The 23,195-nt window shown below is 38.0% G+C and overlaps 1 protein-coding gene across 2 annotated transcripts; it reads left to right on the forward strand.

Moving 5' to 3' along the window:
* The first annotated feature begins 1,739 nt into the window (after window positions 1-1,739).
* Window positions 1,740-23,098, forward strand: MTO1 (mitochondrial tRNA translation optimization 1). Of its 2 annotated transcripts, none has more exons than XM_049653902.1 (12): window positions 1,740-2,080; window positions 5,251-5,450; window positions 5,531-5,648; window positions 7,518-7,807; window positions 9,822-9,934; window positions 10,022-10,212; window positions 10,449-10,579; window positions 11,523-11,727; window positions 11,807-11,978; window positions 16,887-17,005; window positions 20,327-20,458; window positions 22,249-22,343. In XM_049653902.1, the coding sequence occupies exons 1-11, from the start codon at window positions 1,864-1,866 to the stop codon at window positions 20,419-20,421; spliced, it is 1,851 nt and encodes a 616-aa protein (XP_049509859.1). In that variant the 5' UTR covers window positions 1,740-1,863; the 3' UTR covers window positions 20,422-20,458; window positions 22,249-22,343. The 2 variants fall into 2 exon arrangements, with proteins under 2 accessions (XP_049509859.1, XP_049509858.1); XM_049653901.1 differs by having other exon boundaries at window positions 1,744-2,080; window positions 20,298-20,458; window positions 22,249-23,098.
* Window positions 23,099-23,195: the final 97 nt, after the last annotated feature.

A 23,195-nucleotide genomic window follows, 5' to 3' on the forward strand; every position in this document is an offset into this window, starting at 1 on the left:
TTTTTTTTTAAAAGAGTTTGTATTTATTTATTTATTTATTTATTTATTTATTTACTCACAACTCCAAGATCAAAAGTTGCATACTCTACCAACTGAGCCAGTCAGGCATCCCAGTATAGTCAATTTTTCTTATGTTAAATACCTACTGTGTGATTTTTGTCTCCTGATTGGACCCCAGAGTGCTACAGAGTTAGTATTGGGGATGGGCTCAGGAGATAGAGCCCTAAAGTTGGGGTTTAGGGATTGGTTTGGTTGTGCCCTTAGGCTTGAGCACAGTGCTCAAGGAGGAGGAACCAGAAAAATATACTGAGAAGGAGTAGCCAGAAAAATAGGAGGAAAATCAGAATAGCTTAATGTCTTAGAAGACAAAAAAAAAATGTGTCAAGATATGACTATGAAGGACACACATACAATATCCATCTTCTTGCCTATTTACACTTAAAACTTCATTAAAATCCAGTCCTGGCTACAGTATTAATGAAATACTCTTACACTGTTAATGCACCTGACCAAAAGCTTTCAGAAGGCTAATTTAGCCATCATCAATAATTTAAACATTGAGGAATCCTTTTACCCAGTATCTTCATTATAGAAAGAGTCCCATAAAATTAAAGAGATGTATGTACAATGATATTCATAACATTAAAAATTATAAACAGTCCGGGGCACCTAGGTGGTGGCTTAGTCGGTTAAGTGTCTAACTCTTGGTTTTGGCTCTGGCATGATCTCACAACTTGTGAGTTTGAGCCCCACATCAGGCTCTGTACTGACAGCACAGAGTCTGCTTGGGATTCTCTGTCTCCCTGTCTCTCTGCCCTTCCCCCACTCTCTCTCTCTGTCTCTCTCAACAATAAATAAACAGTAAAAAATTTTTAAAAATGATCAACAATCCGAATGCCCAGTAATTGGAGTTAATTACATAAATTATGGTTAAAATGTGATAGATTTATATATCCATGGCATGGAGTCCAGAATACATTGAGAGTTAAAGAACCCATAACTGCCGTCAGCTCTTCTAATCCCCACCTCTGTGATCATTGTCAGCATTTTGTTGCCAATGCCTCCTAGCTTTTTAAAATACAAATACTAATGCTACTATTATTTTGCACATATAATACTATGATTATATTATTTTTCAGTTTGCTTCTTTTTTTAACAAAGTTTAATTCTGTAAGGTTTAAATTGTGTATAACGAATGCTATTGTTAACGTAGTAAGACAACAAAATTATGTATTTGATATATTTTAATAACTAGAACAATAAAACTGCCACATGGGTTGTTTCACTAACCAGTTTAAGATTTCCTTTCTAAGGAAGGCTTTAAAAATGTGTTTCCAAAAGGCTGGCCATTTAACCTTCAACCATTCCATTCCCCTATTAGCCATCATGAATCTTTCATCCACAAATATATTTTAACTGCTTTCGAATCTACTCTTATTCAGAGACTACTCTATAATATCAAACAGAAGTCCAGGTGATAGTATATCAGAAAATTCAAAGAATCTGATAAGGCAAACTGATCAAAATCACTGTAGGTGACCACCTGGCGATTAGAGCTGCCACTCTCCAGAAAACACAAAAACGACCACGTAGGAACCACCAATTCACAGCCATTGGTGATCAAAAGCCTGCATGGACCACGAAACCGGGCTCACACTGGTCGTGCCACCTGCACTGTTAACCCGGTCTCGCTTCGCCTTTAAAGTCCCGCCAAAGCCCCAATCAGCGCAGACGCTGAACGTGGACTGCGACGCTCTGACATCAGAACAAAGATGGCTGCGTCCTGCAGACTTTCCCTCGTACCCTAAATTTTTGCGCCTAGCTCGGGTCAGGTTTAGAGTCACACTCGGCCTTTCTCCAGCCATGTTTTCTCTCCGAAATTGCGGTCTCTGGGTCGCGGCCTCCCTCACCAAAAAGCGCCTTACGTTGGCCCGGTTCAGCGGTGACAGCGCGGCGCCCTTGGCTACGAAGTTTGACGTGATAGTCATCGGCGGAGGACATGCCGGGACCGAGGCAGCCGCCGCCGCTGCTCGTTGCGGCTCCCGGACCCTGCTACTCACCCACCGCGTGGACACGATCGGTGAGGAGCGCGGGTAGAGTGGAGGTTGGCCCAGGACGCAAGCTTCCAATATGCCCCTTCACCCTTTCCCGGATGGGCAGACTGTTCCCTCTCTCAGAGCTAGTATCTGTGGTTTTATCCTGATTTGAGTTTCCCAGAACCCTGGACTGGGCTGTTCTTTGGACCACGGATTGCGCTGCTGCTCACCGAAGTAGTTAGTTGGTGGAGGTGGAGTTGGGGGCCGTGCCTTGGGAAAGGGGGGAAATTTGAGAATACAAGCTGATAGCTTCTTATTTCCTTGTTGCCATTTACCTTTTGCTAGCTTGTGGCTTTGGGAAAAGAGTGAATTAACATTTATTAGGAATTACTTATTAAACGACAGTTGTGTTTTTCCCGAGATTTTCTGAAGCCCTTTTGAAGAAGGATGATCCTTTTTATTGCATTCTATATCTCTGCTAGGGGTTGGTCCTCTAATTTTGTGCTCAGGAACTAGCAGTGTTTTTTTCACACTTAAGAGGCAATGGGTGGACAGCTATAATTTAAAGCAAGACCTCTCTCTAGCACCATAATAGATGCTAGCTAAAACATCATTCTGTAAATTATGCGTGCCTATTTTTACCTCCTGCATTTTGCTTAAGAGTGAACAGTACTTGAAATATTAATTGTGTTTTGCAAAAATTGTGAATAAATCACATATTTGTATACTGAAGTACTTTTTAAAAATTACCATTCAGCTGCTAAGTGGGGAGAAACATACACTGTTAACAGTGATTCTTTTAGAGAGGGTTGATAAGATTACCCAAAAGATTATACTTTGCTTATGATATATTTCAGTGTTGTTTACATTTAAAAAAAATAAAGACTGGATACTGCCTTTCAATAATAATTCAAAACTCTAATGAAAAGTATTATTGAACTAAGATGACCATGAAATATGAGTAATGTAGTTCTGTGAGGGATAAAGGGATTCTTATCCAAACCCATATTCATATTATTTCACCAATACAATACAATCCGTTTTCTTTTTAAATAAATACATTTCAGAGATAATAATTCTTATAGATGAGCTTAGTGGATCGCAAATCTGTCTTTAAATCAAAATCTCATTTTTAAGGTAATTTAATATAGTGGAGCATCTTAAATATTTCTACTTGGCCTCAGAAAGATAGCTTTGACTTAGAAGGTTCAACTGATGTAAGAATGCAGAGTACAAGAATTGTCGTGATGTGATTTAGTCATATCTGCCAATAATGAAGTTAGAGGCAGAAAGTCTTTTATTTTCTACTAACCTGGAAATAATACTTTTTGGAAAACTATTTTTGCATTTCACAACGGAAAAGTCTTGTGCTCTTGTGCGCCTGTTTATTCTTTTTTTTTTTTTTAATCTTTATTTTTGAAAGTGAGAGAGAGTTCGAGCGGGAGAGAAACAGAGAGAGAGGGAGACAGAATCTGAAGCAAGCTTCAGGCTCTGAGCTGTCAGCACAGAGCCCGATGCGGGTTTGACCTCATGACCTGTGAGATCATGACCTGAGCTGAAGTTGGACGCTTAACCAACTGAGCCACCCAGGCACCCCTCATTTATTTATTTTAAAGTGGTTTTTTTTGAGAGCGATAGAGAGGGAGACAGAGGATCTGAAACGGGCTTTTTGCTGACAGCAATGAGCCCCATGTAGGGCTCAAAGTCACTAACGGTGAGATTATCACCTGAGCCAAAGTCAGACGCTTAACCAACTGAACCACCCAGGCACCCCTTTTTTTATTGTAGAGAGAGAGTGTGAGCTGGGGAGAGGGGCACAGGGAGAGAGAGAGAGAGAGAGAGAGAGAGAGAGAGGGAGAGAGAGAATCTCAAGCAGACTCCACACTCAGTGTGGAGCCCAACACGGGGCTTGATCCCACGTCCCTGGGATCGTGACCTGAGCCAAAATCAAGAGTGAGACGCTCAACCAGCTGAGTCACTCAGGCACCCTCCGCTACTCCTGTATCTCTTTAAAGAGGAAAATAAATCCCATTTCTAGAGACTTCATCCCCAATAGTTCATCCCTCGTGACTTATTTCCCACTCTTAACCCAAACACTGGCAAGTAGAAACAGGATTACTTAGATCATTAAAGATTTATTCCTACTGAGTTTAGGTCACACTCCCTGAGTACAAAGCCTCATAGCAGAGTGTTTACCTAAATAAAATTGTGAATCGAAGGGGGGAAATAATCTACTGTAGCTATCATCTCTTTTTTACAGGAGGGAACTGAGGTAGAGAAAATTAGATAACTTGCCAAAATGACAGAGCGTATAGTGTTTATTTATTTTTGAGAGAGAGAGATAACAGACTGTGAGAGCGAGAGAGGCAGAGACAGAGGGAGACAGAATCCAAAAATTGGCACAGAGCCCAATGCTGGGCTCAAACTCACAGACTGCAAGATCATGACCTGGGCCGAAGTTGGACACTTAACCAACTGAGCCACTCAGGCGCCCCCAAAATGACAGAGCTTATAAGTGGTAGATCTAGGAACTGAGCCAGATCCCTTTCACTCATTCCTGACCCATACTCCTAATCACAGCGCTATTCAGCCTGCTTATGGAGACTATAAAAACTTGTAGACGGCTTGGTGGTGGCTTCAATAGACCTACAGATGTTGAGATCACTTCCCTACTCCTCCACCTCCCCTAAAAACCTTTGAGGAAACCTCATGAGTTTAGACTTGCAAATCAGACTAGGGGAATTTAAGGGGAAGGATTAAAGTATGGTTTCTACTTTCAGGAAGCTCATATAATTTAATCATTTCTGCAAAATAAGCAAAAAGGAAACAGCAGATGGCATTTATGGAAGACATAATTCATTATAACAGGGAATTAGTGCCAAGGGACTTCTTAAAAGTATGCTGGATTTGGGAAGGTTTCATGAAGTGAGGATTTCAAAACCACATTTTAAAGGAAAAGGCAACCTAATGAACTAGTAAAAATGTGTCAAGGAAAATATTTAAAAGAAACTATAGTCAATGGTTTGTCTTCCAGGATGCCCTGAATAACTCTTGCATCCCATTGGGATTTTCTAAGTTCCTTTCTAGTGTTTGTTTCAGGGTTGTTGGTTTTTTTTTTAATCTATCAGATGATTCTAGTCACTTGTACAGACGTTTCTCTATTAAACTCACTATGTACACATGTTCATATATTTATTTTGTCTGTTCTCTTTAGGTCAGATGTCCTGTAATCCTTCCTTTGGTGGCATTGGCAAAGGGCACTTAATGAGGGAAGTTGATGCCTTGGATGGGCTTTGTTCTAGAATCTGTGACCAGTCTGGTGTACATTACAAAGTATTAAACCGGCGTAAGGGACCAGCTGTTTGGGGTTTGAGAGCTCAAATTGATAGGAAACTCTATAAGCAGAACATGCAGGTGAGAATGGGGCATCAAAACAGGAGAGACTGTAGTGATTATTTAACTGTTATGCTTCAACTTGCATTCTCTTTTGACAGAAAGAAATCCTAAATACACCGCTGCTTACTGTTCAGGAGGGAGCTGTAGAAGATCTTATTCTTACAGAACCAGAGCCTGAGTACACTGGGAAATGCCGTGTCAGTGGCGTGGTTTTAGGTTTGTACTGGTGATAGATGATAATAACAGTGTCAAACTCCATGTGAAAAAACAAGTTTAGAGCAGAGCATGGAGATGTTTTGCTTATTCTAGGAAATTATTATATTTTCCTAGAGGAAAACTGTATAAAAAATTATATTCCTCCTTTCATCTTGACCTTCATGAAGCTTAGTCAAATTCTGGGCTCATTTATACCATCTTAGTAAGACTTTATAGCCTACATACATGTGTTTTTCTCCTGGTCCTTCTGTTGTAATTTTTATTTTTCCTAGTTCTTTTTTTTTTTATTTTTAAAGATTTTATTTTTAAGTAATCTCTACATCCAACGTGGGGCTCGAACTCACAACCTGAAGATCAAGAGCCACACGTTTATCAACTGAGCCAGCCAAGTGCCTCTATTTTTCCTACTTCTTGCTTTAAGTTTTTTTCATTTGTATTTTACAATGTTACTATACTTATGTTTTTTACTTAAAGGAGTTACAAATTTCTTAAAATATTTTTTAATGTTTATTTATTTTTGAGAGGGAGAGAGATAGTGTGAACAGGGGAGGGGCAGAGAGGAAGGAAGACACAGAATCTGAAGCAGGCTCCAGGCTCTGAGCTGTCAGCACAGAGCCCAATATGGGGCTCGAACCCACAGACCACAAGATCATGACCTAAGCCAAAGTCAGACGCTTAACCAGCTGAGCCACCCAGGTGCCCCAGAAGTTATAAATTAATTTTTCATTAAGATAATACATACACATAATTTTTACAAAAATCAAATTGAATTTAAAAGTTTGTATGGAAAAACAATTATCTCTATAATTATCTCCCTTTACAGATTAACTACTGCAGTTTCGTTTCTATGTATTTACATATTTCTAAATAGTATTCTTATATTTGTACTCCCTAAATTATCAGTATTAGATGTTATCTATTAACCTTTTTTATAGCAGTTCTCTTTAATCCCCTATTTTCCTTCCCTCAATCCTTCTAATTAGTTATGCCATAAATTTTGGTTGATAGTATGTTTATATTGTTATGATTTTTTAAATATTCATTGTAGAGCTAAGTAGTGTATTATGTTTGTTTCCTTTCATATACCTCTTTGCTTTGCTTTGGATTAATATTTGCTTTATTTTTTATTTGCTTATTTTAATTGTGTACTTGTTCAGCTTTTTCATTAGGAAAAAACTGTCATTTCTCAATCGTCAAGTAATCTATCAATTCTGTTTTTTCTTTGATTCTTCCCTCCCAGAGACATCAACTTCCCCAGCTCCCTACAACCCATCTGCTATAATCAGGGCAATTGCTCTCTGGGCCTTCTGCACAAATGTCATTTTGAGCCTTCTTTTTACTACTTTGCTGTGTTACATCATCCCATGTTCCTCAGGACTTCAGTCCCATGAGTGGGGGAGGGGCAGAGAGAGGTGAAAGAGCCCCAAGCAGGCTCCACACCATCAGCTGGAAACCCTATGTGGGGTTCAAACCCACAAACTGCAAGATTGTACCCTGAGCCAAAACCAAGAGTTGGACACTCAACTAACTGATCCACCCAGGAGTCCCTGTAGTTCTTTTTTTTTATGTTTGTTTATTTTGAGAGAGAGACAGCATGCACATGCTCGCACGAGTGTGTGCATGAGTGTGTGCATGAGTGGGGGAGGAGCAGAGAGGGAGGACTCTGGGCTCAGCATTGAGCCCCTTGAGGGTCTCAATCCCCAAGATCCCATGCCATGAGATCATGCATGGCCTGAGTGGAAATCAAGAGTCTGACACTTAACCTATGAGCCACCCAGGAGCCCCTCCCTGTAATTCTAATTTAAAATAGTCACGTTCCAATTTGATCCTTGATAACAGGCACACTTTTTACTCTTTCTTAACCTTTAGCGGATGGAAGCACAGTACATGCAGAGTGTGTGGTTCTGACTACTGGGACGTTCTTGAGAGGCGTGATTGTAATTGGATTAGAAATGCATCCAGCAGGACGTTTAGGGGATCAGCCTTCCATAGGGTTGGCTCACACTCTGGAGAAGTTGGGGTTTGTGGTGGGAAGACTGAAGACTGGGACTCCACCCCGAATTGCCAAAGAGTCCATTAATTTCAGCATTCTAAACAAGCAGACACCAGATAATCCATCCATACCATTCAGTTTTATCAGTGAGACAGTGTGGATTAAGGTAAGATAATTTAAGAAAATCTAACTTTACAGCTGACAGTGGCCATTCACAGCAGGATATAGCCCTTCCTTCCTTCTTCCCTTTCTTCCACCTTCCCTCCTCCCTCCCTCCCTTCCTCACTTCCCTTCCCTTCCTTCCTTTCTTTCTTCCCTCTTCCCTCTGTCCCTCCCTTCCTCCCTCCCTTCCTTCCTTCCTTCCATCCCTCCCTCCTTCTTTCTCTCTTCTTCCTTTCCTTCTTTCTACTCTTCGCAATTCACTTTATATCACTATTACTTGGGGTGCAAAATAATGATCTTTAAAAGGATTAGCTAATTTGGCTAACTGGGTGTTTCCCAATAAGTTGTTAAGTTTCATCTCTTCAATAATTTTGCCTATTTAAAATTTTTTGAAACACTTTCAGACCTATGTAAAAATTGCAAGACCATTAAAACAAACTCCTGTAAACCACTGAAATTCACCCATTGTTAATATTTTACCATATTTATCTTTCTATATACAGAAATATATAGATACATATATTTAATCTATAAAACAGTAATATACACATTTATTCTTTTTTTAAATTTGAGAGAGAGAGAGAGTGCATGTGCGTACGTGCAGGGAGGGGCAGAGAGAGGAAGAGAGAGAGAGAAATCCCAAGTAAGCTCTCTGCTCTCTGTGCAGAGCCTGATGCAGGCCTCAAACTCACAAACCATGAGATCATGACCTGAGCCAAAACCAAGAGTCAAATGCTTAACTGACTAAGCCACCCAGGTACCTTACACACGTTTATTCTTATTCTTTTTTTTCCCCAAAACATTTGAGGGTAAGTTGCAGAGATCATGACTCTTTACTTCTAAATACTTCAGTATGTATTTCAACTAAGCACAATTACATGCTCTTATATAACCTCATTGTAGTAATGAAATTTGGGGAATTTAACCTTGATACATTGCTGTTATCTAATATAAAGTTCATAGTCAGATTTTGCTGATTATCCCAATATTCTTCTTTATAGCAACCCTTTTTTTCCAATCCAGGATCACGTATTACATTTAATTGTCATTTCTCTTTATCTGGAACAGTTCCTCAGTTTTTCATGATACTGGTATTTTTGAAGAGTACAGGATACTTTTTGCCTATCTTTGGAATTAAAAAAACATTGTGTATTTAGAATTGAGGACTAATAATTGATGGTCCTAGTTTCTGGTAAGTGTTTTATTAATAAGTGGCTCCAAATATTCCACTGTCTTGAGCAAGTCACTTACATTTTTGCTTTGGTAAAATGTAAATTGTGATGCAACTTTCTTAGTATAAATATATATATATATATATATATATATATACATATATATATATATATACATACACACACACACACTTAATCTGTTTATTATAAATTTTCAAGTTTATAGAAAGTAAAAAAAACAGTATAATTTCTGTGTCCATCAGTCAGCTTCAACAAGTAACATTTTCTGGCATTCTTGTTTCATCTTTCTTTAACACTTTTCCTCTTACTAGGTTTTAAAGCTTTGGTCCCAGATATCACTTATAAATACTTTGGTATATGTTTTTAACAGATGAGAACTTTGTAAAAACCAACCACAATACCATTATCATACCTATCAAACAAGGACCAAATAAGGACCATACACTGAGTTGGATGATATGCCTTATAACAGTTTCCCCCAGTTTTTTTTTTTTTTTTCTTCACATTTATATGTGGAAGAAACTGAGCCATCTGTTCTCTAGAATTTCCCACATTCTGGATTTCTCTGATTTCATCCTTCTGGTACCTTAAATAGGTTCTTCTGTCTTCTATATTTCCTGTAAACTGGTAGATTTGGAGGCTTGTTTAAATTTAGGTTCACCTTTTGGGGGTTTTTTGGCAAGAATACTCCCTAAGTAGTGCTCAGCATTATGCATAGGTTTAATGTTTGTAAAATTAAGTGCATATCATGTGTGTAATTTATTTAAGGAAAAGATAAACTCGTAAAGAAGCAAAACAGTGTTTTAAGTACTTCCTATATTTTAGCCAGAAGATCAGCTGCCATGTTACTTGACTCACACCAACCCTAAAGTGGATGAGATTGTCCTTGAGAACCTTCACCTTAATAGTCACATTAAGGAAACTACAAGAGGACCCCGGTAAGGACAGAACATTACTTTAAGGAGTGACATCAACCTTCTTTTGTTTGCTTCATTAAATTTTTGAATTTCATTGTCTTGTTCTAGATACTGTCCATCCATTGAATCAAAGGTTTTGCGTTTTCCAAACCGTCTTCATCAGGTTTGGTTGGAACCTGAAGGAATGGATTCTGACCTCATCTACCCCCAAGGGTTATCTGTGACGCTACCAGCTGAATTACAGGAGAAAATGATCACGTGCATCAAAGGCTTGGAGAAAGCTAAAATGACTCAGCCAGGTAAAGAGAATCACAGCTGCCCTTCAGTATCAACTCAGCATCACATTAGTAGATACTGAAGAGGTCTTAGCTATAGTCATGGTTGCTTAGAGCCTCAGAAGACAAAGCCCAACACCTATGCATTTAAAATATATTCTTTGTTTTTCAAGAGCATTTAGTGATCATCTTTGCACCTCTACTTTGAGGCAAATCCAGCTCTGTTTTTACTTACTTTATATCATTTATTCTTTGGTCAGGTTATGGTGTTCAGTATGATTATTTAGACCCCCGTCAGATCACTCCTTCTCTTGAGACTCATTTGGTGCAACGGCTCTTCTTTGCTGGCCAGATAAATGGCACTACTGGTTATGAGGAAGCTGCAGCTCAAGTAAGACGTTGTTCAAATATTGTTATAAACACAAAAGGACTATTTAACTGGTGTTTCTCCTTTAAACGTCTGTTATGATAACTATATAGATCTTATACAACTCATACATTGTAGTTGAAGACTTATTTCTGTTTCAGGGTATACAGGGATGGCTACTATTTTGAAAACACTTGTGGGTTTTGTTTTTTGTTTTTGTTTAATTTTTTATTTGAGTACGGTTGACACAAATGTTACATTAGTTCAAATGTACAACTGAATGATTTGATAGGTTTATACGTTATGCTGTGTTCACCACAAATGTAGCTACCAGCTGTCCCATTACATAGCTGTTACAATATCATTGACTGTATTCCTTATGCTGTGCCAAAAACTTTTGGTTTTAATTCTCATTTTGAGCTCCTAGGTCTGATACCATATTTGATTACATTTTTTCTGACTTTGTTTTTAAAGGTTTTATTTTTGACTAATCTCTACAACCTGGGGCTTGAACTTACATCCCTGAGATCAAGAGTCGCACGCTGTACTGACACGCACGCTGCAACCGCCCCTGAAATTTTTTTATAAACAAAATTTAGTTCTTCTTACATAACATTATTGAAAATTAACATATTCCTTTTAAGTGAGAAGTTATGTTATTTTTACTTGTAAGTGGGAAAAGGCTAGAAGAGCTTTATGGGTGGATTTAAAACAATATATTAGCCCACCTGAGGCTTATCAGGAATGTTAAATATTTTTGAAAACAATGAAATATAGCATTCTAAAGTGGTACATTACCTGTATTCTGGTTTTGAATAAGGATCACATTTTCTTTCTCTATTCTATCGCTTCAGGGCAGTGCTTGCTTTCTTACTATCCTGTGCTGTTTTTTCCAGATAGTGTTCTGAATAGCGTAGCTCGTTGTTCAGTTCATAATGGCCTTTTAAACATTTCAGTCCTCTTGTAGGGTGTGATAGCTGGAATCAATGCAAGTCTTCGGGTCAAACGCAAGCCTCCTTTTGTCGTTAGCCGAACAGAAGGCTATATAGGAGTCTTGATTGATGACCTCACCACACTGGGTACCAACGAACCATACCGCATGTTCACGAGCCGAGCAGAGTTCCGTTTGTCACTGCGCCCTGATAACGCCGACAGCAGGCTCACGTTCCGAGGTATCTCTTCACTGAGTCCTGCAACCATATTTACTCTTCTGTAAAACCTCTCTCATTATATTCTTTCCCCTTCTTTTAGGGTATAAGGAAGTTGGCTGTGTGTCCCAACAACGATATGAAAGAGCTTCTTGGATGAAGTCTTCTTTGGAAGAAGGCATTTCTGTGCTAAAATCCATTGAGTTTTCAAGTTCTAAATGGAAAAAGTTAATTCCAGAGGCTTCTATAAGTATTGGTAAAAGTCTGCCTCTCAGGTATGCACTTTTAATACAGACTTTTCTTACTTTTAACAGAAAAGTGAGATTGTTTCAGAGAAACATTACCTGTGGATTCCCTATTTTAAATGAACATTTTAATGAACATGGCTTCTCAGAATCATTTAGATGTAACTTATCTCTTTATTCAGTATTAAAAATATGTATGATTCTAAATTATTTTTTTCATTTTTAATATAATATTTCTAATCGTTCCCATTGAGTTCTGGCTTTCCTAAGATTTAGAGGGTACACACCAAGAAATATAGTTAATCTGCATTCTTCTATAAGTATGGAACAATTAGAAACCTCTGATTAAGCAGAGTATTTTATTATTATTTTTTTTAATTTTATTTTTTATTTTTTTTAATTTACATCCAAATTAGTTAGCATATAGTGCAACAATGATTTCAGGAGTAGATTCCTTAGTGCCCCTTACCCATTTAGCCCATCCCCCCTCCCACAACCCCTCCAGGAACCCTCAGTTTATTCTCCATATTTATGAGTCTCTTCTGTTTTGTCCCCCTCCCTGTTTTTATATTATTTTTGTTTCCCTTCCTTTATGTTCATCTGTTTTGTCTCTTAAAGTCCTCATATGAGTGAAGTCATACGATTTTTGTCTTTCTCTGACTAATTTCACTTAGCATAATACCCTCCAGTTCCATCCACATAGTTGCAAATGGCAAGATTTCATTCTTTTTGATTGCCGAGTGATACTCTATTGTATATATATACCACATATTCTTTATCCATTCATCCATCGATGGACATTTGGGCTCTTTCCACTACTTTGGCTATTGTTGATAGTGCTGTTATAAACATGGGGGTGCATGTGTCCCTTCGAAACAGCACACCTGTATCCCATGGATAAATGCCTAGTAGTACAATTGCTGGGTTGTAGGGTAGTTCTATTTTTAGTTTTTTGAGGAACCTCCATACTGTTTTCCAGGGTGACTGCACCAGCTTGCATTCCAAGTGGAGTATTTTAAATTCTGTAGACTCACTTGAACAATCCCATGCTACATTTTAGGGGGATTTTTTTGTCCTTTCATCATTTTGGTTATATGGACTCTGAGTCTAAAGGACATTAATATAGAGCTTTTGCTTCATAGATACATTTCTAACGACCTTACACAGATTTTTCCATTAAAAAAAATGTATGCTAGGGCACCTGGGTGGCTGAGTTGGTTAGGTGTCCAACTTCTGCTCAGGTCATGATCTCACAGTCTGTGGGTTCGAGCCCCACATTGGACTCTATGCTGACAGCTCAGAGCCTGGAGCCTGTTTCAGATCCTGTGTCTCCCTCTCTCTCTGCCCTTCTCCTGCTCGCGCTGTCTCTCTCTCTCTCAAAAATAAACATTAAAAAAAACTTTTTTTAGTAAAAAAAAAAAAATGTATGCTAATTCAGGTGGGGAGGTTCCCAGAAGGCAGAAATGTAAAATCATTGTAGCTCAGAAGCAAATATGGTGGCATTATCTTGCAGTTATGAGTCCAATATACTTTTCCTTTTTTTTTTTTTTTTTTAAGTTTGTTTTCCTTGTGAGGGATTTTGTGAACTTAAAGGTATACCTATTTTAATGCTGCTTTTTATTATCTCTAATCTTCTAGTGCTCTCACGTTGATTAACAGCCTGGCATAACGTGTCCGTGTTTGGCTTTCATCTCATCATGGTGTCTTATCATTTATAACTTCTGTTCCCCGGTTTTCATTTTCACAGGAATTTCCCAGAGCACTGGTGGATAATAGAGGATATTAAGCAGATTTTTAATTATAGTGATGATAAGTATTAAAGAACCTGCATAGTAGTCACCCAAACTAGGGAATCTTAGTCACAGGAACGACAGCCTGATTGACAAATGAAGATGGTGGATAGATTTATTTACCAGCTAAGTGGCACTGGGAGATGGCAGTTGTATAAACATCGTTTATAATCCACTTGGTATTTCAGGTGTTTGTTTAAATTTAGGAAGGTTCACATTATTTTAGATTTTGTGCAACAAATATATAACATCATGCTTTTTTTTGACAAATGTTGCACTATTTCAAACTTATATAATTAGAATTTGCATTAAACGTGACCAATGTGTATTGAGGTAACATTGCAAGCAGAGTGTTTCTAACACAGTCTAAAATGCTAATCGATGAATAAAAATATGAATGAAAAGGCTATCAATTTTACATCTTCACCAAACTAATCCCAAGAGTAGCCATTTTATTAAGGTGATTAAAAAAACAATAATTTAGCCAAATGCTTTTCTTTTTAATTCAGGTTATCTTTCCCTTCAGGAGAAACTAGGGTCTCAGTCCCCACATTTGCTTTTTGTTTTAATTTTTTTTAATGTTTATTTATTTTTGAGAGACAGAGACAGAGTGTCAGTGGAGGAGGGGCAGAGACAGAGGGAGACACAGAATCTGAGCTGTCAGCACAGAGTCTGACATGGGGCTCGGACCACAAACTTTGAGATCATGACCTGAGCCAAAGTCGGACTCGTAACCAACTGAGCTACCCAGGCGTCCCCTGCCCCCCCACCATTTGATTTCAGCAGAATATTTAGTCTAGCATTCAGCCTCCCTAAATGAACTCAGTTTATCAATGCCTAGATATATAAAGCTAGAGAGATAGAAAATTGGTCAAAATACACTTATTGCACTTACTGTGTACATGCTAGGCTCTGTGCTAAACACAAGTTGAACCAGACTTTGAAGAGATACACAAATAACTACACACACATTTCCTGCCAGGATTATAGGGAAATACACTGATGTGTCAGAGTGTCTCTTACATTCTGTTGAGGTGTGATAACTTGTCCTTTCTGTGTCAGAGCTCTGAACTCTTGAGGCTTACGTTTGATTCAAAGCAGGTCTTAAAGGTTGGACCTGAGAACAGCTCCAAGGCTTGTAAATAAATTATTTTTTGAAAAAAATATTAAGTTGGACAGTCAAGGGCTATTCTTTGAGATCACCATCCTGCTAGATTCCAAGATAATGCTTTTTTTGGTTAGTCATTAGGTGTGTTCCAGTATGTTCTGTAGTTTAAAAGACAATTCAGCTGTTTTCCTTTGGGAGCTTAGGGTTTTATGGTTTCATGGTAGCTTATGAGATGAGGCCTCTGTAATTAATTGACCTAATTTGTCTCTGGGAGCACAGCAGAGCTGCCCAGAATTTCTGGACATTCCTAGAGCAGGCCATCTGAGGAAGAAATGAGTCAAGCATCCATCCGCAAAGGGTGATAATGCATGACTGTGGCAATAGAATAAACAGTAAAGAAGGTTGGCTGGGAGGCCTCGGAAGACTTGGGACCCTTGGATGGACAGATCTGACTTTTTGTTGACTTGATAATTTAATTGGTTTGAGATGGACAGAATTTATCAAAGATGCAATCTATTGGAGGGAAGATCAAAATTAGTAAATAGAAGCAAAATGAATTAAGACAGTAAATGTAGGGAAATTGTACAGATCGGTGAATCTGGTGAGAACCAAACAAAATGAGAAGTAAACTGCAGAAAATTTTGCAGTCTTGGGAGCACAGGAATGAGGTCAGCCTAGGGCAGTGTCATAGTTCAACCAAGCAGAACTAAGGTCTTGGCAACAATGGAACTCATTATGTACTGCTTTTAATTGCCCTGGCAATAACCGTTTAAATGAATTATAACCAAAAAGCCACGTAAATGAAGTCAGTAATAATTAACAGAGCAACAATTGGTCTAGTTCACACCATGTTAAGGGAGGGCAAGGAGATGGGGGTGGGTGATACCAAGAAGGAATCTGAGATCAGTATAAAAGGGATTAAATTGGCCTAAGGAACACCAGAACTTCTGGAGATGAAACATACCTGAAGTTTCTCTCTCTAGTTGGATCTTAATAAGTGTCGATGAATGAAGTTATTGCAAATCTCACCTGAAATACCTGTCAGCATTTATCCTTAGGCATGTTCTCTTGGTGAGCTATGAAAGATGCCTGGGAACTTTAGTAGTCATCTCTGTTAGCTGCATATATCGCTCTCCTCTCCCCTTGCTTTGGCCCAGGAGGACTTAGTCTATCCAGGGCTCATAGTGAAAGTAGAACTGAGAATTAGCTGCCTAAAGTTCCTAATCGGTAGAAATTGAAATGGAGATTATACAAAATTAGAATATACCCAACTGGAAGAATACTTAGGAACCCTTATTTATTAGAAAAGCCCTTGACCATCATTTTGTCATCAGTTTATTTGGAGAGACTAAAACATACACACAGGGCCTTTTGTTCTTACTTGGAGAGTTCTGCAAAAGCAAGAAAGAGGTCTTCAGCTGATTTCGGGCATGCAAGATGATGACTCACAGGACACAAATTCTTAGAGAATTCAGTCAAATCCTTGCTATCAGAGGATATTTTGTCTTTACAAGAAAGGGAGGACAAATGGATGATAGGATTGCAATCTTTACCAACAACTTATTTCTCATGATAAAGAAGAGAACTGGGGAGAATGCACACTAGTCTTACTGAGGTCCTACTGTGTTGCAGATGTCACTGCATTTGGTGACTGTACTTGGAAAGAATTAGGAGTATCTTTTTTACTATTAAATTTTTTTTAATGTTTATTTTTGAGAGACAGAGACAGAACATGAGCAGGGGAGGGGCAGATAAAGAGGGAGACACAGAATTGAAAGTGGGCTTCAGGCTCTGAGCTGTCAGCACAGAGCCTGATGTGGGGCTCAAACCCACAAGCTGTGAGATGACCTGAGCCAAAGTCAACGCTTACCCATTAAGCCACCAAGGCACCCCAGAGTATCTTTTGAAAATAGTATTAATTCAGAGATTTGGCATTATTTCCAAGGGATCTTGTTCTTAATCTGGCTTACATGATATGGACCCCTATTTTTTTGGGGGGGGGGGGACTCCTATCTTAATGAAACTTTTGTGTATTTGCAGAGCTCTAGATGTTCTGAAGTATGAGGAAGTTGACATGAAGTTATTAGCCACAGCTGTTCCAGCGCCCTTGAAGAAGTACATTACATGTAGAGAACTAGCTGAAAGACTGAAAATAGAAGGTAGAAAATAATTTTTTACTTAACATGCCTATGTGTTCTCTTTTCCATTTGTGCAATTTATGGAAATCAGCTCCATTAAGAAAAAGCTCTAAGAGGAGGCATTGTTACCATAGAACCAGCATAGTCTTAGGCTCTCTGCTAGTCAAAGTGGCGTTCCCAGCCTAGCAGCACTGCAACACAGGGGAGCTTGTTAGGAATACAGAATCTCACACTCTACCTAGGACCTAATTGAGTAAACACATTTGCATTTTTTTTTAAGTTTATTTATTTTGAGAGAGAGACAAAGAGTGAGCAGGGGAGGGGCAGAGAGAGGGAAAGAGAGAATCCTAAGCAGGGATTCTCTGGGCTCAAACTCATGACCATGAGATCTTGACCTGAGGTGAAACCAAGAGTCAGACGCTTAACTGACTGAGCCACCGAGGCGCCCAGCACATCTGCATTTTAACAGTATCCCTAGGTAGTTTGTGAGTACATTTCAAGTGTCCCTTAAACTTCCTTTTTACATTTTTCCCCTCTGATATTCTAATAATGAGAAAAATAATAGTGTCTTTGGCTTTGATAATATACTGGAATACTCTACCATTAACAAATACTTATTTTGTATCAGGCAAAGAAATCAGAGCCTGCCCCTGTACATTATGACACATATCGTGCTCTCATACTGACCATCAAAGCTACAGATAACTTGGTAGTTGCACTGTATTTTTTTAAGTTTTACATTATGAAAAATTTCAAACATAAAAATACTGAGAACATCAGCTTCTGCGTTTTGATAGATGTTTTTCCCTGGGGTGGAAAATTATGTGGAGAAAAAGGCAGGGAAGTGAAAGAGGGAGAAGGGTAGGAAAAGGTGGATAATGACGTACTGTTCAAATAGGAAAGCACTTTAAATTCTTTGGGGACCAGCCAAGGTGGTAAGAATGCTGCATTCCTTGTATCGATGGCATTTTCTTTTAGTTCCAGAGAGATCTACCACTTTGCTATGTTTTGGCTGTGCATATAGGATGACCCAGGTGCTACCTACCATCCCACCATGCAAGTTAACCAAAGTCTGGCAACAATGGGAAACTCACCAAAACTGCAAATGACAAGACACTAGTAGTATACTGATGTGTGAAAATAATGTACTTTTATTTCAACTTCATGATTTCTCTATGAAGTAAAAATTACTTAATTGAACATTCAGGATGTTATCACCTGGGGACAGGTGATTAAATTCTGTATTTTAAACTTGGTTTGCAACTTTGTTCCATAAATCATCAGGTTTGAGTTAGAATAATCCAGAATAATTATCGTTAACTTGTTCATAGAAAACCCTGACTTCAGTCATGAAGTAGCTACTGTTTTGCCTTGTTTTTTAAAGACTCTGGCACATATAAAGACTCTATATCCATGGCTCAATAGAAACATTAGGTTAAAATATAAGATATATCAGTGGTTCTCAAATCACTACATGGACCCTCTGTACCAGATAGCAAGTTTCGTAATGGCAGAAATCAGTTTCAGATTCTTCTTTGTATTCTTTCTCATGTTTTATTATATATAGATTTGAAAGTTTAAGTAAATATACCTTTAACATATACATTCCCTCACTTATATCCCATGATCCTCTGTAAGGTCTATTTATGAGTAATATATTTGTATGACAGTTTTTTGTGCTAACTTGTCATATTACGATGTTGTATTAAGCCCTTTACATGTAGTATTTTGTTTGGTATTTAGAATTGTCCTGTGGGGGCGCCTGGGTGGCTCAGTGGGTTAAGCATCCACCTTTGGCTCAGGTCCATGATCTCATAGCTTGTGGTTGCAAGCCCATGTCGGGCTCTGTGCTGACAGCTCAGAGCCTGGAGCCTGCTTCGGATTCTGTGTCTCCCTCTCTCTCTGCACCTCCCCCCACTCATGCTCGCTCTCTCTCTCTCTCTCAAAAATAAACGTTAAAAAAAAGAAAGAAAAAGAATTGTCCTGTGAAGGATAGGTATTAGCATTATTGTCTTAATTTTACAAATAAGTGGTAACCTGCCTAAGATCACACAGTTGGTGAGTGGCAAAGCATCTGGGTCAGCCCTTACAATTTGTGGATAAAGAAGCTAAGGCCCAGAAGGATAATGATGTACCCATAGTCAGGTCCATTGATAGAGCCAGGCTCATAGCTGAGATTTTTCTGACTGCTAATCAAGTGATAGAAGCAGATATTATCAAAACATCTTAGGGAAAGCCGGTTTTCTTACAGGATAGAATGACCACCTCAATTTAGATTTTGAAACAGGTTTTGAGTTTATTTTTCTTAGAACAGAATGCTTCACAAAATAATTGCTAAATTATCCAACGTCATTTCTTAATAAAAACCTTAAATTGTTTTACATGTAAAAAACCCCACTTTTAAAAATTACAGCTTGATATGGACATAATTCTGAAAACCATTTTCTTAGGGAAACAGGTTGTCTTTAGGGCTCAAAATTCAAAGCCATAGTCCATTGAGGGTTTGCACTGAGAGGGAAAATTTGCAGAGTGGAAAAGCAGTATCTTCTATTTTTAATTTTCCAGATTTTGCTTTTAATGTTTAAATAATCTCTATACCCAACATGGGGCTTGAACTCACAACCCTGAGATCAAGAGTCACATGCTCAGGACACCTGGGTGGCTCAGTTAAGCATCTGACTCTTGATTTTGGCTCAGGTCATGATTTCAAGGTTGTGAGATTGAGCCCTGTGTTGGACTCTGTGCTGGATGTGGAGCCTGCTTAAGATTCTCCCAGTCTCTCTCTCTCTCTCTAAAAAAATAGAGTCACATGTTCTACTGACTGAGATACGTAGGTGCCCCTTAATTTTCCAAATTTTTGAGATGAAAGGGCATGCAATAAACTACCAGACGGAATGTTGTAGTTGCTATGCAAGATACTCCCTCTGATTTATCCTCAATTTCCTCATCTGGAAAAGAGTACGCTTACCCCACTTACCTTGTGGTGTTGGAAAAAGTGTTGAATGAGAGATGCAGAAGTTTTTTTGTAAATTGTAAAAAGCTATAAAAACACAGTTGTTGGGGCACCTTGGTGGCTCAGTCAGTTGAGCGTCCGACTTCAGCTCAGGTCATGATCTCACGGTTCATGAGTTCAAGCCCCAAGTCGGGCTCTGCTGACAGCTCAGAGCCTGGAGCCTGCTTTGGATTCTGTGTCTTCCTCTCTCTCCACCCTTTCCCCACTCATACACTCTCTCTCAAAAATAAATAAACATTAAAAACCTAAGTTGTTAATAGGAGTATCATAAATCATAACATAATTAATTCTGTTTACCAGCCATTTATGAATCAGTGTTGTTCCATCAGCAACAACAAATAAAGGAAGTTCAGCAAGAAGAAGCTCTCCAACTGCCAAAAGACTTAGATTATTTGACTCTCAGAGATGTGTCTTTGTCTTATGAAGTTCGAGAGAAGCTACATTTCAGTCGCCCAGAGACGGTAAGAAACCAGGCAGTGGATAGGATAAAGAACTAGTGCTTTAATTTTTTTTAAACCTGGATTTACAGTGATCACATAATTAATACACATAATTAATACTTTATTTCATCATTAAAAAATCTAACCTCTTAGGACATTTCTTTGTATGACAGATGTTGGTATGTTTTTGAGAGATGAAAAAACAGTCTAAATAAATAACTAGAAGAATTAGGTTGATTAAAATTATTCTCTAGTCCCAAACATGTGCTAACCCATAACTCATGACATAAAAGAAACCACATTAGGTTAAAATATAATACATGTGAGTGGTTTTCAAATCACCGCTCAGAATCCTCCCTAGGAGATCCATAGTGTTGGCTTACTAGGAGGTTAGAGGGGAGCCAAAGAGGTCCCTCACCCCATGCTTCAGCCTAAGTGTGTGTGTGCGCGCGCGCGTGTGTGTGTGTGTGTAAACATCTGTGAACAAATTAAAAACTTTATTGTATACTATACAGTATTAGACTTCTAATGACAAATATTTAGGAGGTGCCTGGGTGGCTTAGTCTGTTAAGTGTCTGACTCTTGATTTTGGTGCAGGTCATGATCTCACAGTTGGTGAGTTTGAGCCCCGCGTCAGGGTCTACACTGACAGTGCTATATTTATTGATTCTGAGATGCACATTTAACATTTCTGAAACTGAGTTGTATCTTAAAAATGGATGGTGTATCATAGTTTAATAGGCGGTGGCTCTTTTTAGTGGTGATTCATAAAGTAAAAGGCATTTAAGAAAAATATGACCTGTAAAACAATTTTAAAAAGAAATATTTTTAAAGGGAGGAGTGATTCCATCAATATAAACATGGTATTCTTAGCAATAGTCATCATGGAAACCAAGCAAATAGGCCTTAAATTTTATAACTCTGTATATCCTATTCATCTTGGGTTTTTATGGGTAGTCATAGGCTGCACTGCCCAATATGATAGCCACTAGCTAAATGTGACCATTTACATTAATTAAAATGAAATAAAACTCAGAATTCAACTCTTTAGTCATACTAACCATGTTTCAGGTGCTCAGTAGCCACATATGGCTAGTGGCTACCGTATTGGACAGTACATTGTTACAGTGCAAATGTTATGGAAAATTTCCATTATCACAGAAAGTTCAATTGGACAGAACAGGTCATTGGAGTTCACATCCCTTATCCACAATTCTAGGATACAAAAAGCTCTGACAAGTGTTTGTCATAGACAAACCTGGTATCAAACTTGACCTGAACTGACATGAGATTATTTAGTCTTTATACCACTTCGAGTGAATATTCATACATTTCACTATAAAAATATACCACAGAAATATTAATGAGATTATAGGGTGCTGTCCAACACATGGCTGAGGAGGTTACATTAGTTTAATGAAAATAAAATGTAGGTAGTCTAACCATCTATTAGTCATGTGCTCTTAGACAAGTCACTTGAACTTCTCTGAGCCTCATTTTCCCTAATTTGTAAAATGAAGGTATTAATAATAATCACATTCCCTTTACCTACTTTATAGTTATTTTGAAGATACATTAAGATAATAGTTTTTAAAATATTTTATAAACTATAATATACAGATTGTTATTAGGAGCAAAACAAATTTGATTTTGACATAGCTCACTTATGTTTATCTTATGGTTTTATTATTTTTTTTCTTCCAAGTTTTTATTTAAATTTAAGTTAGTTAACATACAGTGTAGTAGTAGTTTCAGGAGTAGAATTTAGTGATTCAGCACTTACATATATCTCTTATGGTTTTAATTCTTAGATTGGGGCTGCTAGTCGTATACCTGGAGTGACACCTGCTGCCATCATCAATCTGCTCCGATTTGTGAAGACCACTCAGCAGAGACAGGCGGCTATGGATGAATTGCCCAACACTGACCAATACTTGTGCGAGACAGACAAACTGGAAGAAAGACACTTATAGCTTTGTATTCATAGAAGACTTTTAAATAGTACAAGCAGAGAGAGGAGATAAGTACTGTATTTTGGTTTCAGCACCTGTTAAAATAACCTTAGGTTATTATGGATTTATCATTAATTTATGAAGAGGGCAAAGATTATAATAACTGTGCTTCTTTATCTGAGAAAGTTATAAAGTCTTCATTTATACTCTTCATCTTAGGTGCTCTAATACAGTGAGCATATTAATGTAACGGGAGTATTCATCAAACAGAGATCATAGTGGATCCACAACTAAACCAGAAAAAAAAACTTCAGCTTGCAGATTTGCTTACTCATAAAGACTTTGTCCATTAAATGTTACCAAAGTAAAAGTCTTATGTTTCAACCTGTTTTGAAAGTTAGTAGTCTTTTGCTTGGATAAAGAGGCGATTTCAAAGCCCTCAAATTCTTAGGGCTTCAAATTTGAAACTATACAAAATCATCTAGAATTAGCCAGTTGATTTCCAACATTTAAAAATGTAGTATGTAGGGCGAAAGTTGACTTCTAAGATTCCTACACTTCTCCAGGAAATCCTCACCAGTAATTATCTTTGAACATCAATGAATATCTTGTAAAATAGATCAGAAATGATCATAGTTTCCTTTGATCCACAATATGGAAAAGTTTTTGGCAACCTGGTTAAAGGGAAAATAAAGGTAGTTACTTCATATCATACAGTATTTTCTTATGAAACTGTTATGGCACGATTTCTTAACACTGAAGACATAATCCATAGTAACTCGTGACTAGTGTTTCCCTGTTTTTAA

The sequence above is a fragment of the Panthera uncia genome (assembly GCF_023721935.1).
Source record: "Panthera uncia isolate 11264 chromosome B2 unlocalized genomic scaffold, Puncia_PCG_1.0 HiC_scaffold_24, whole genome shotgun sequence".
Lineage (NCBI taxonomy): Eukaryota > Metazoa > Chordata > Mammalia > Carnivora > Felidae > Panthera > Panthera uncia.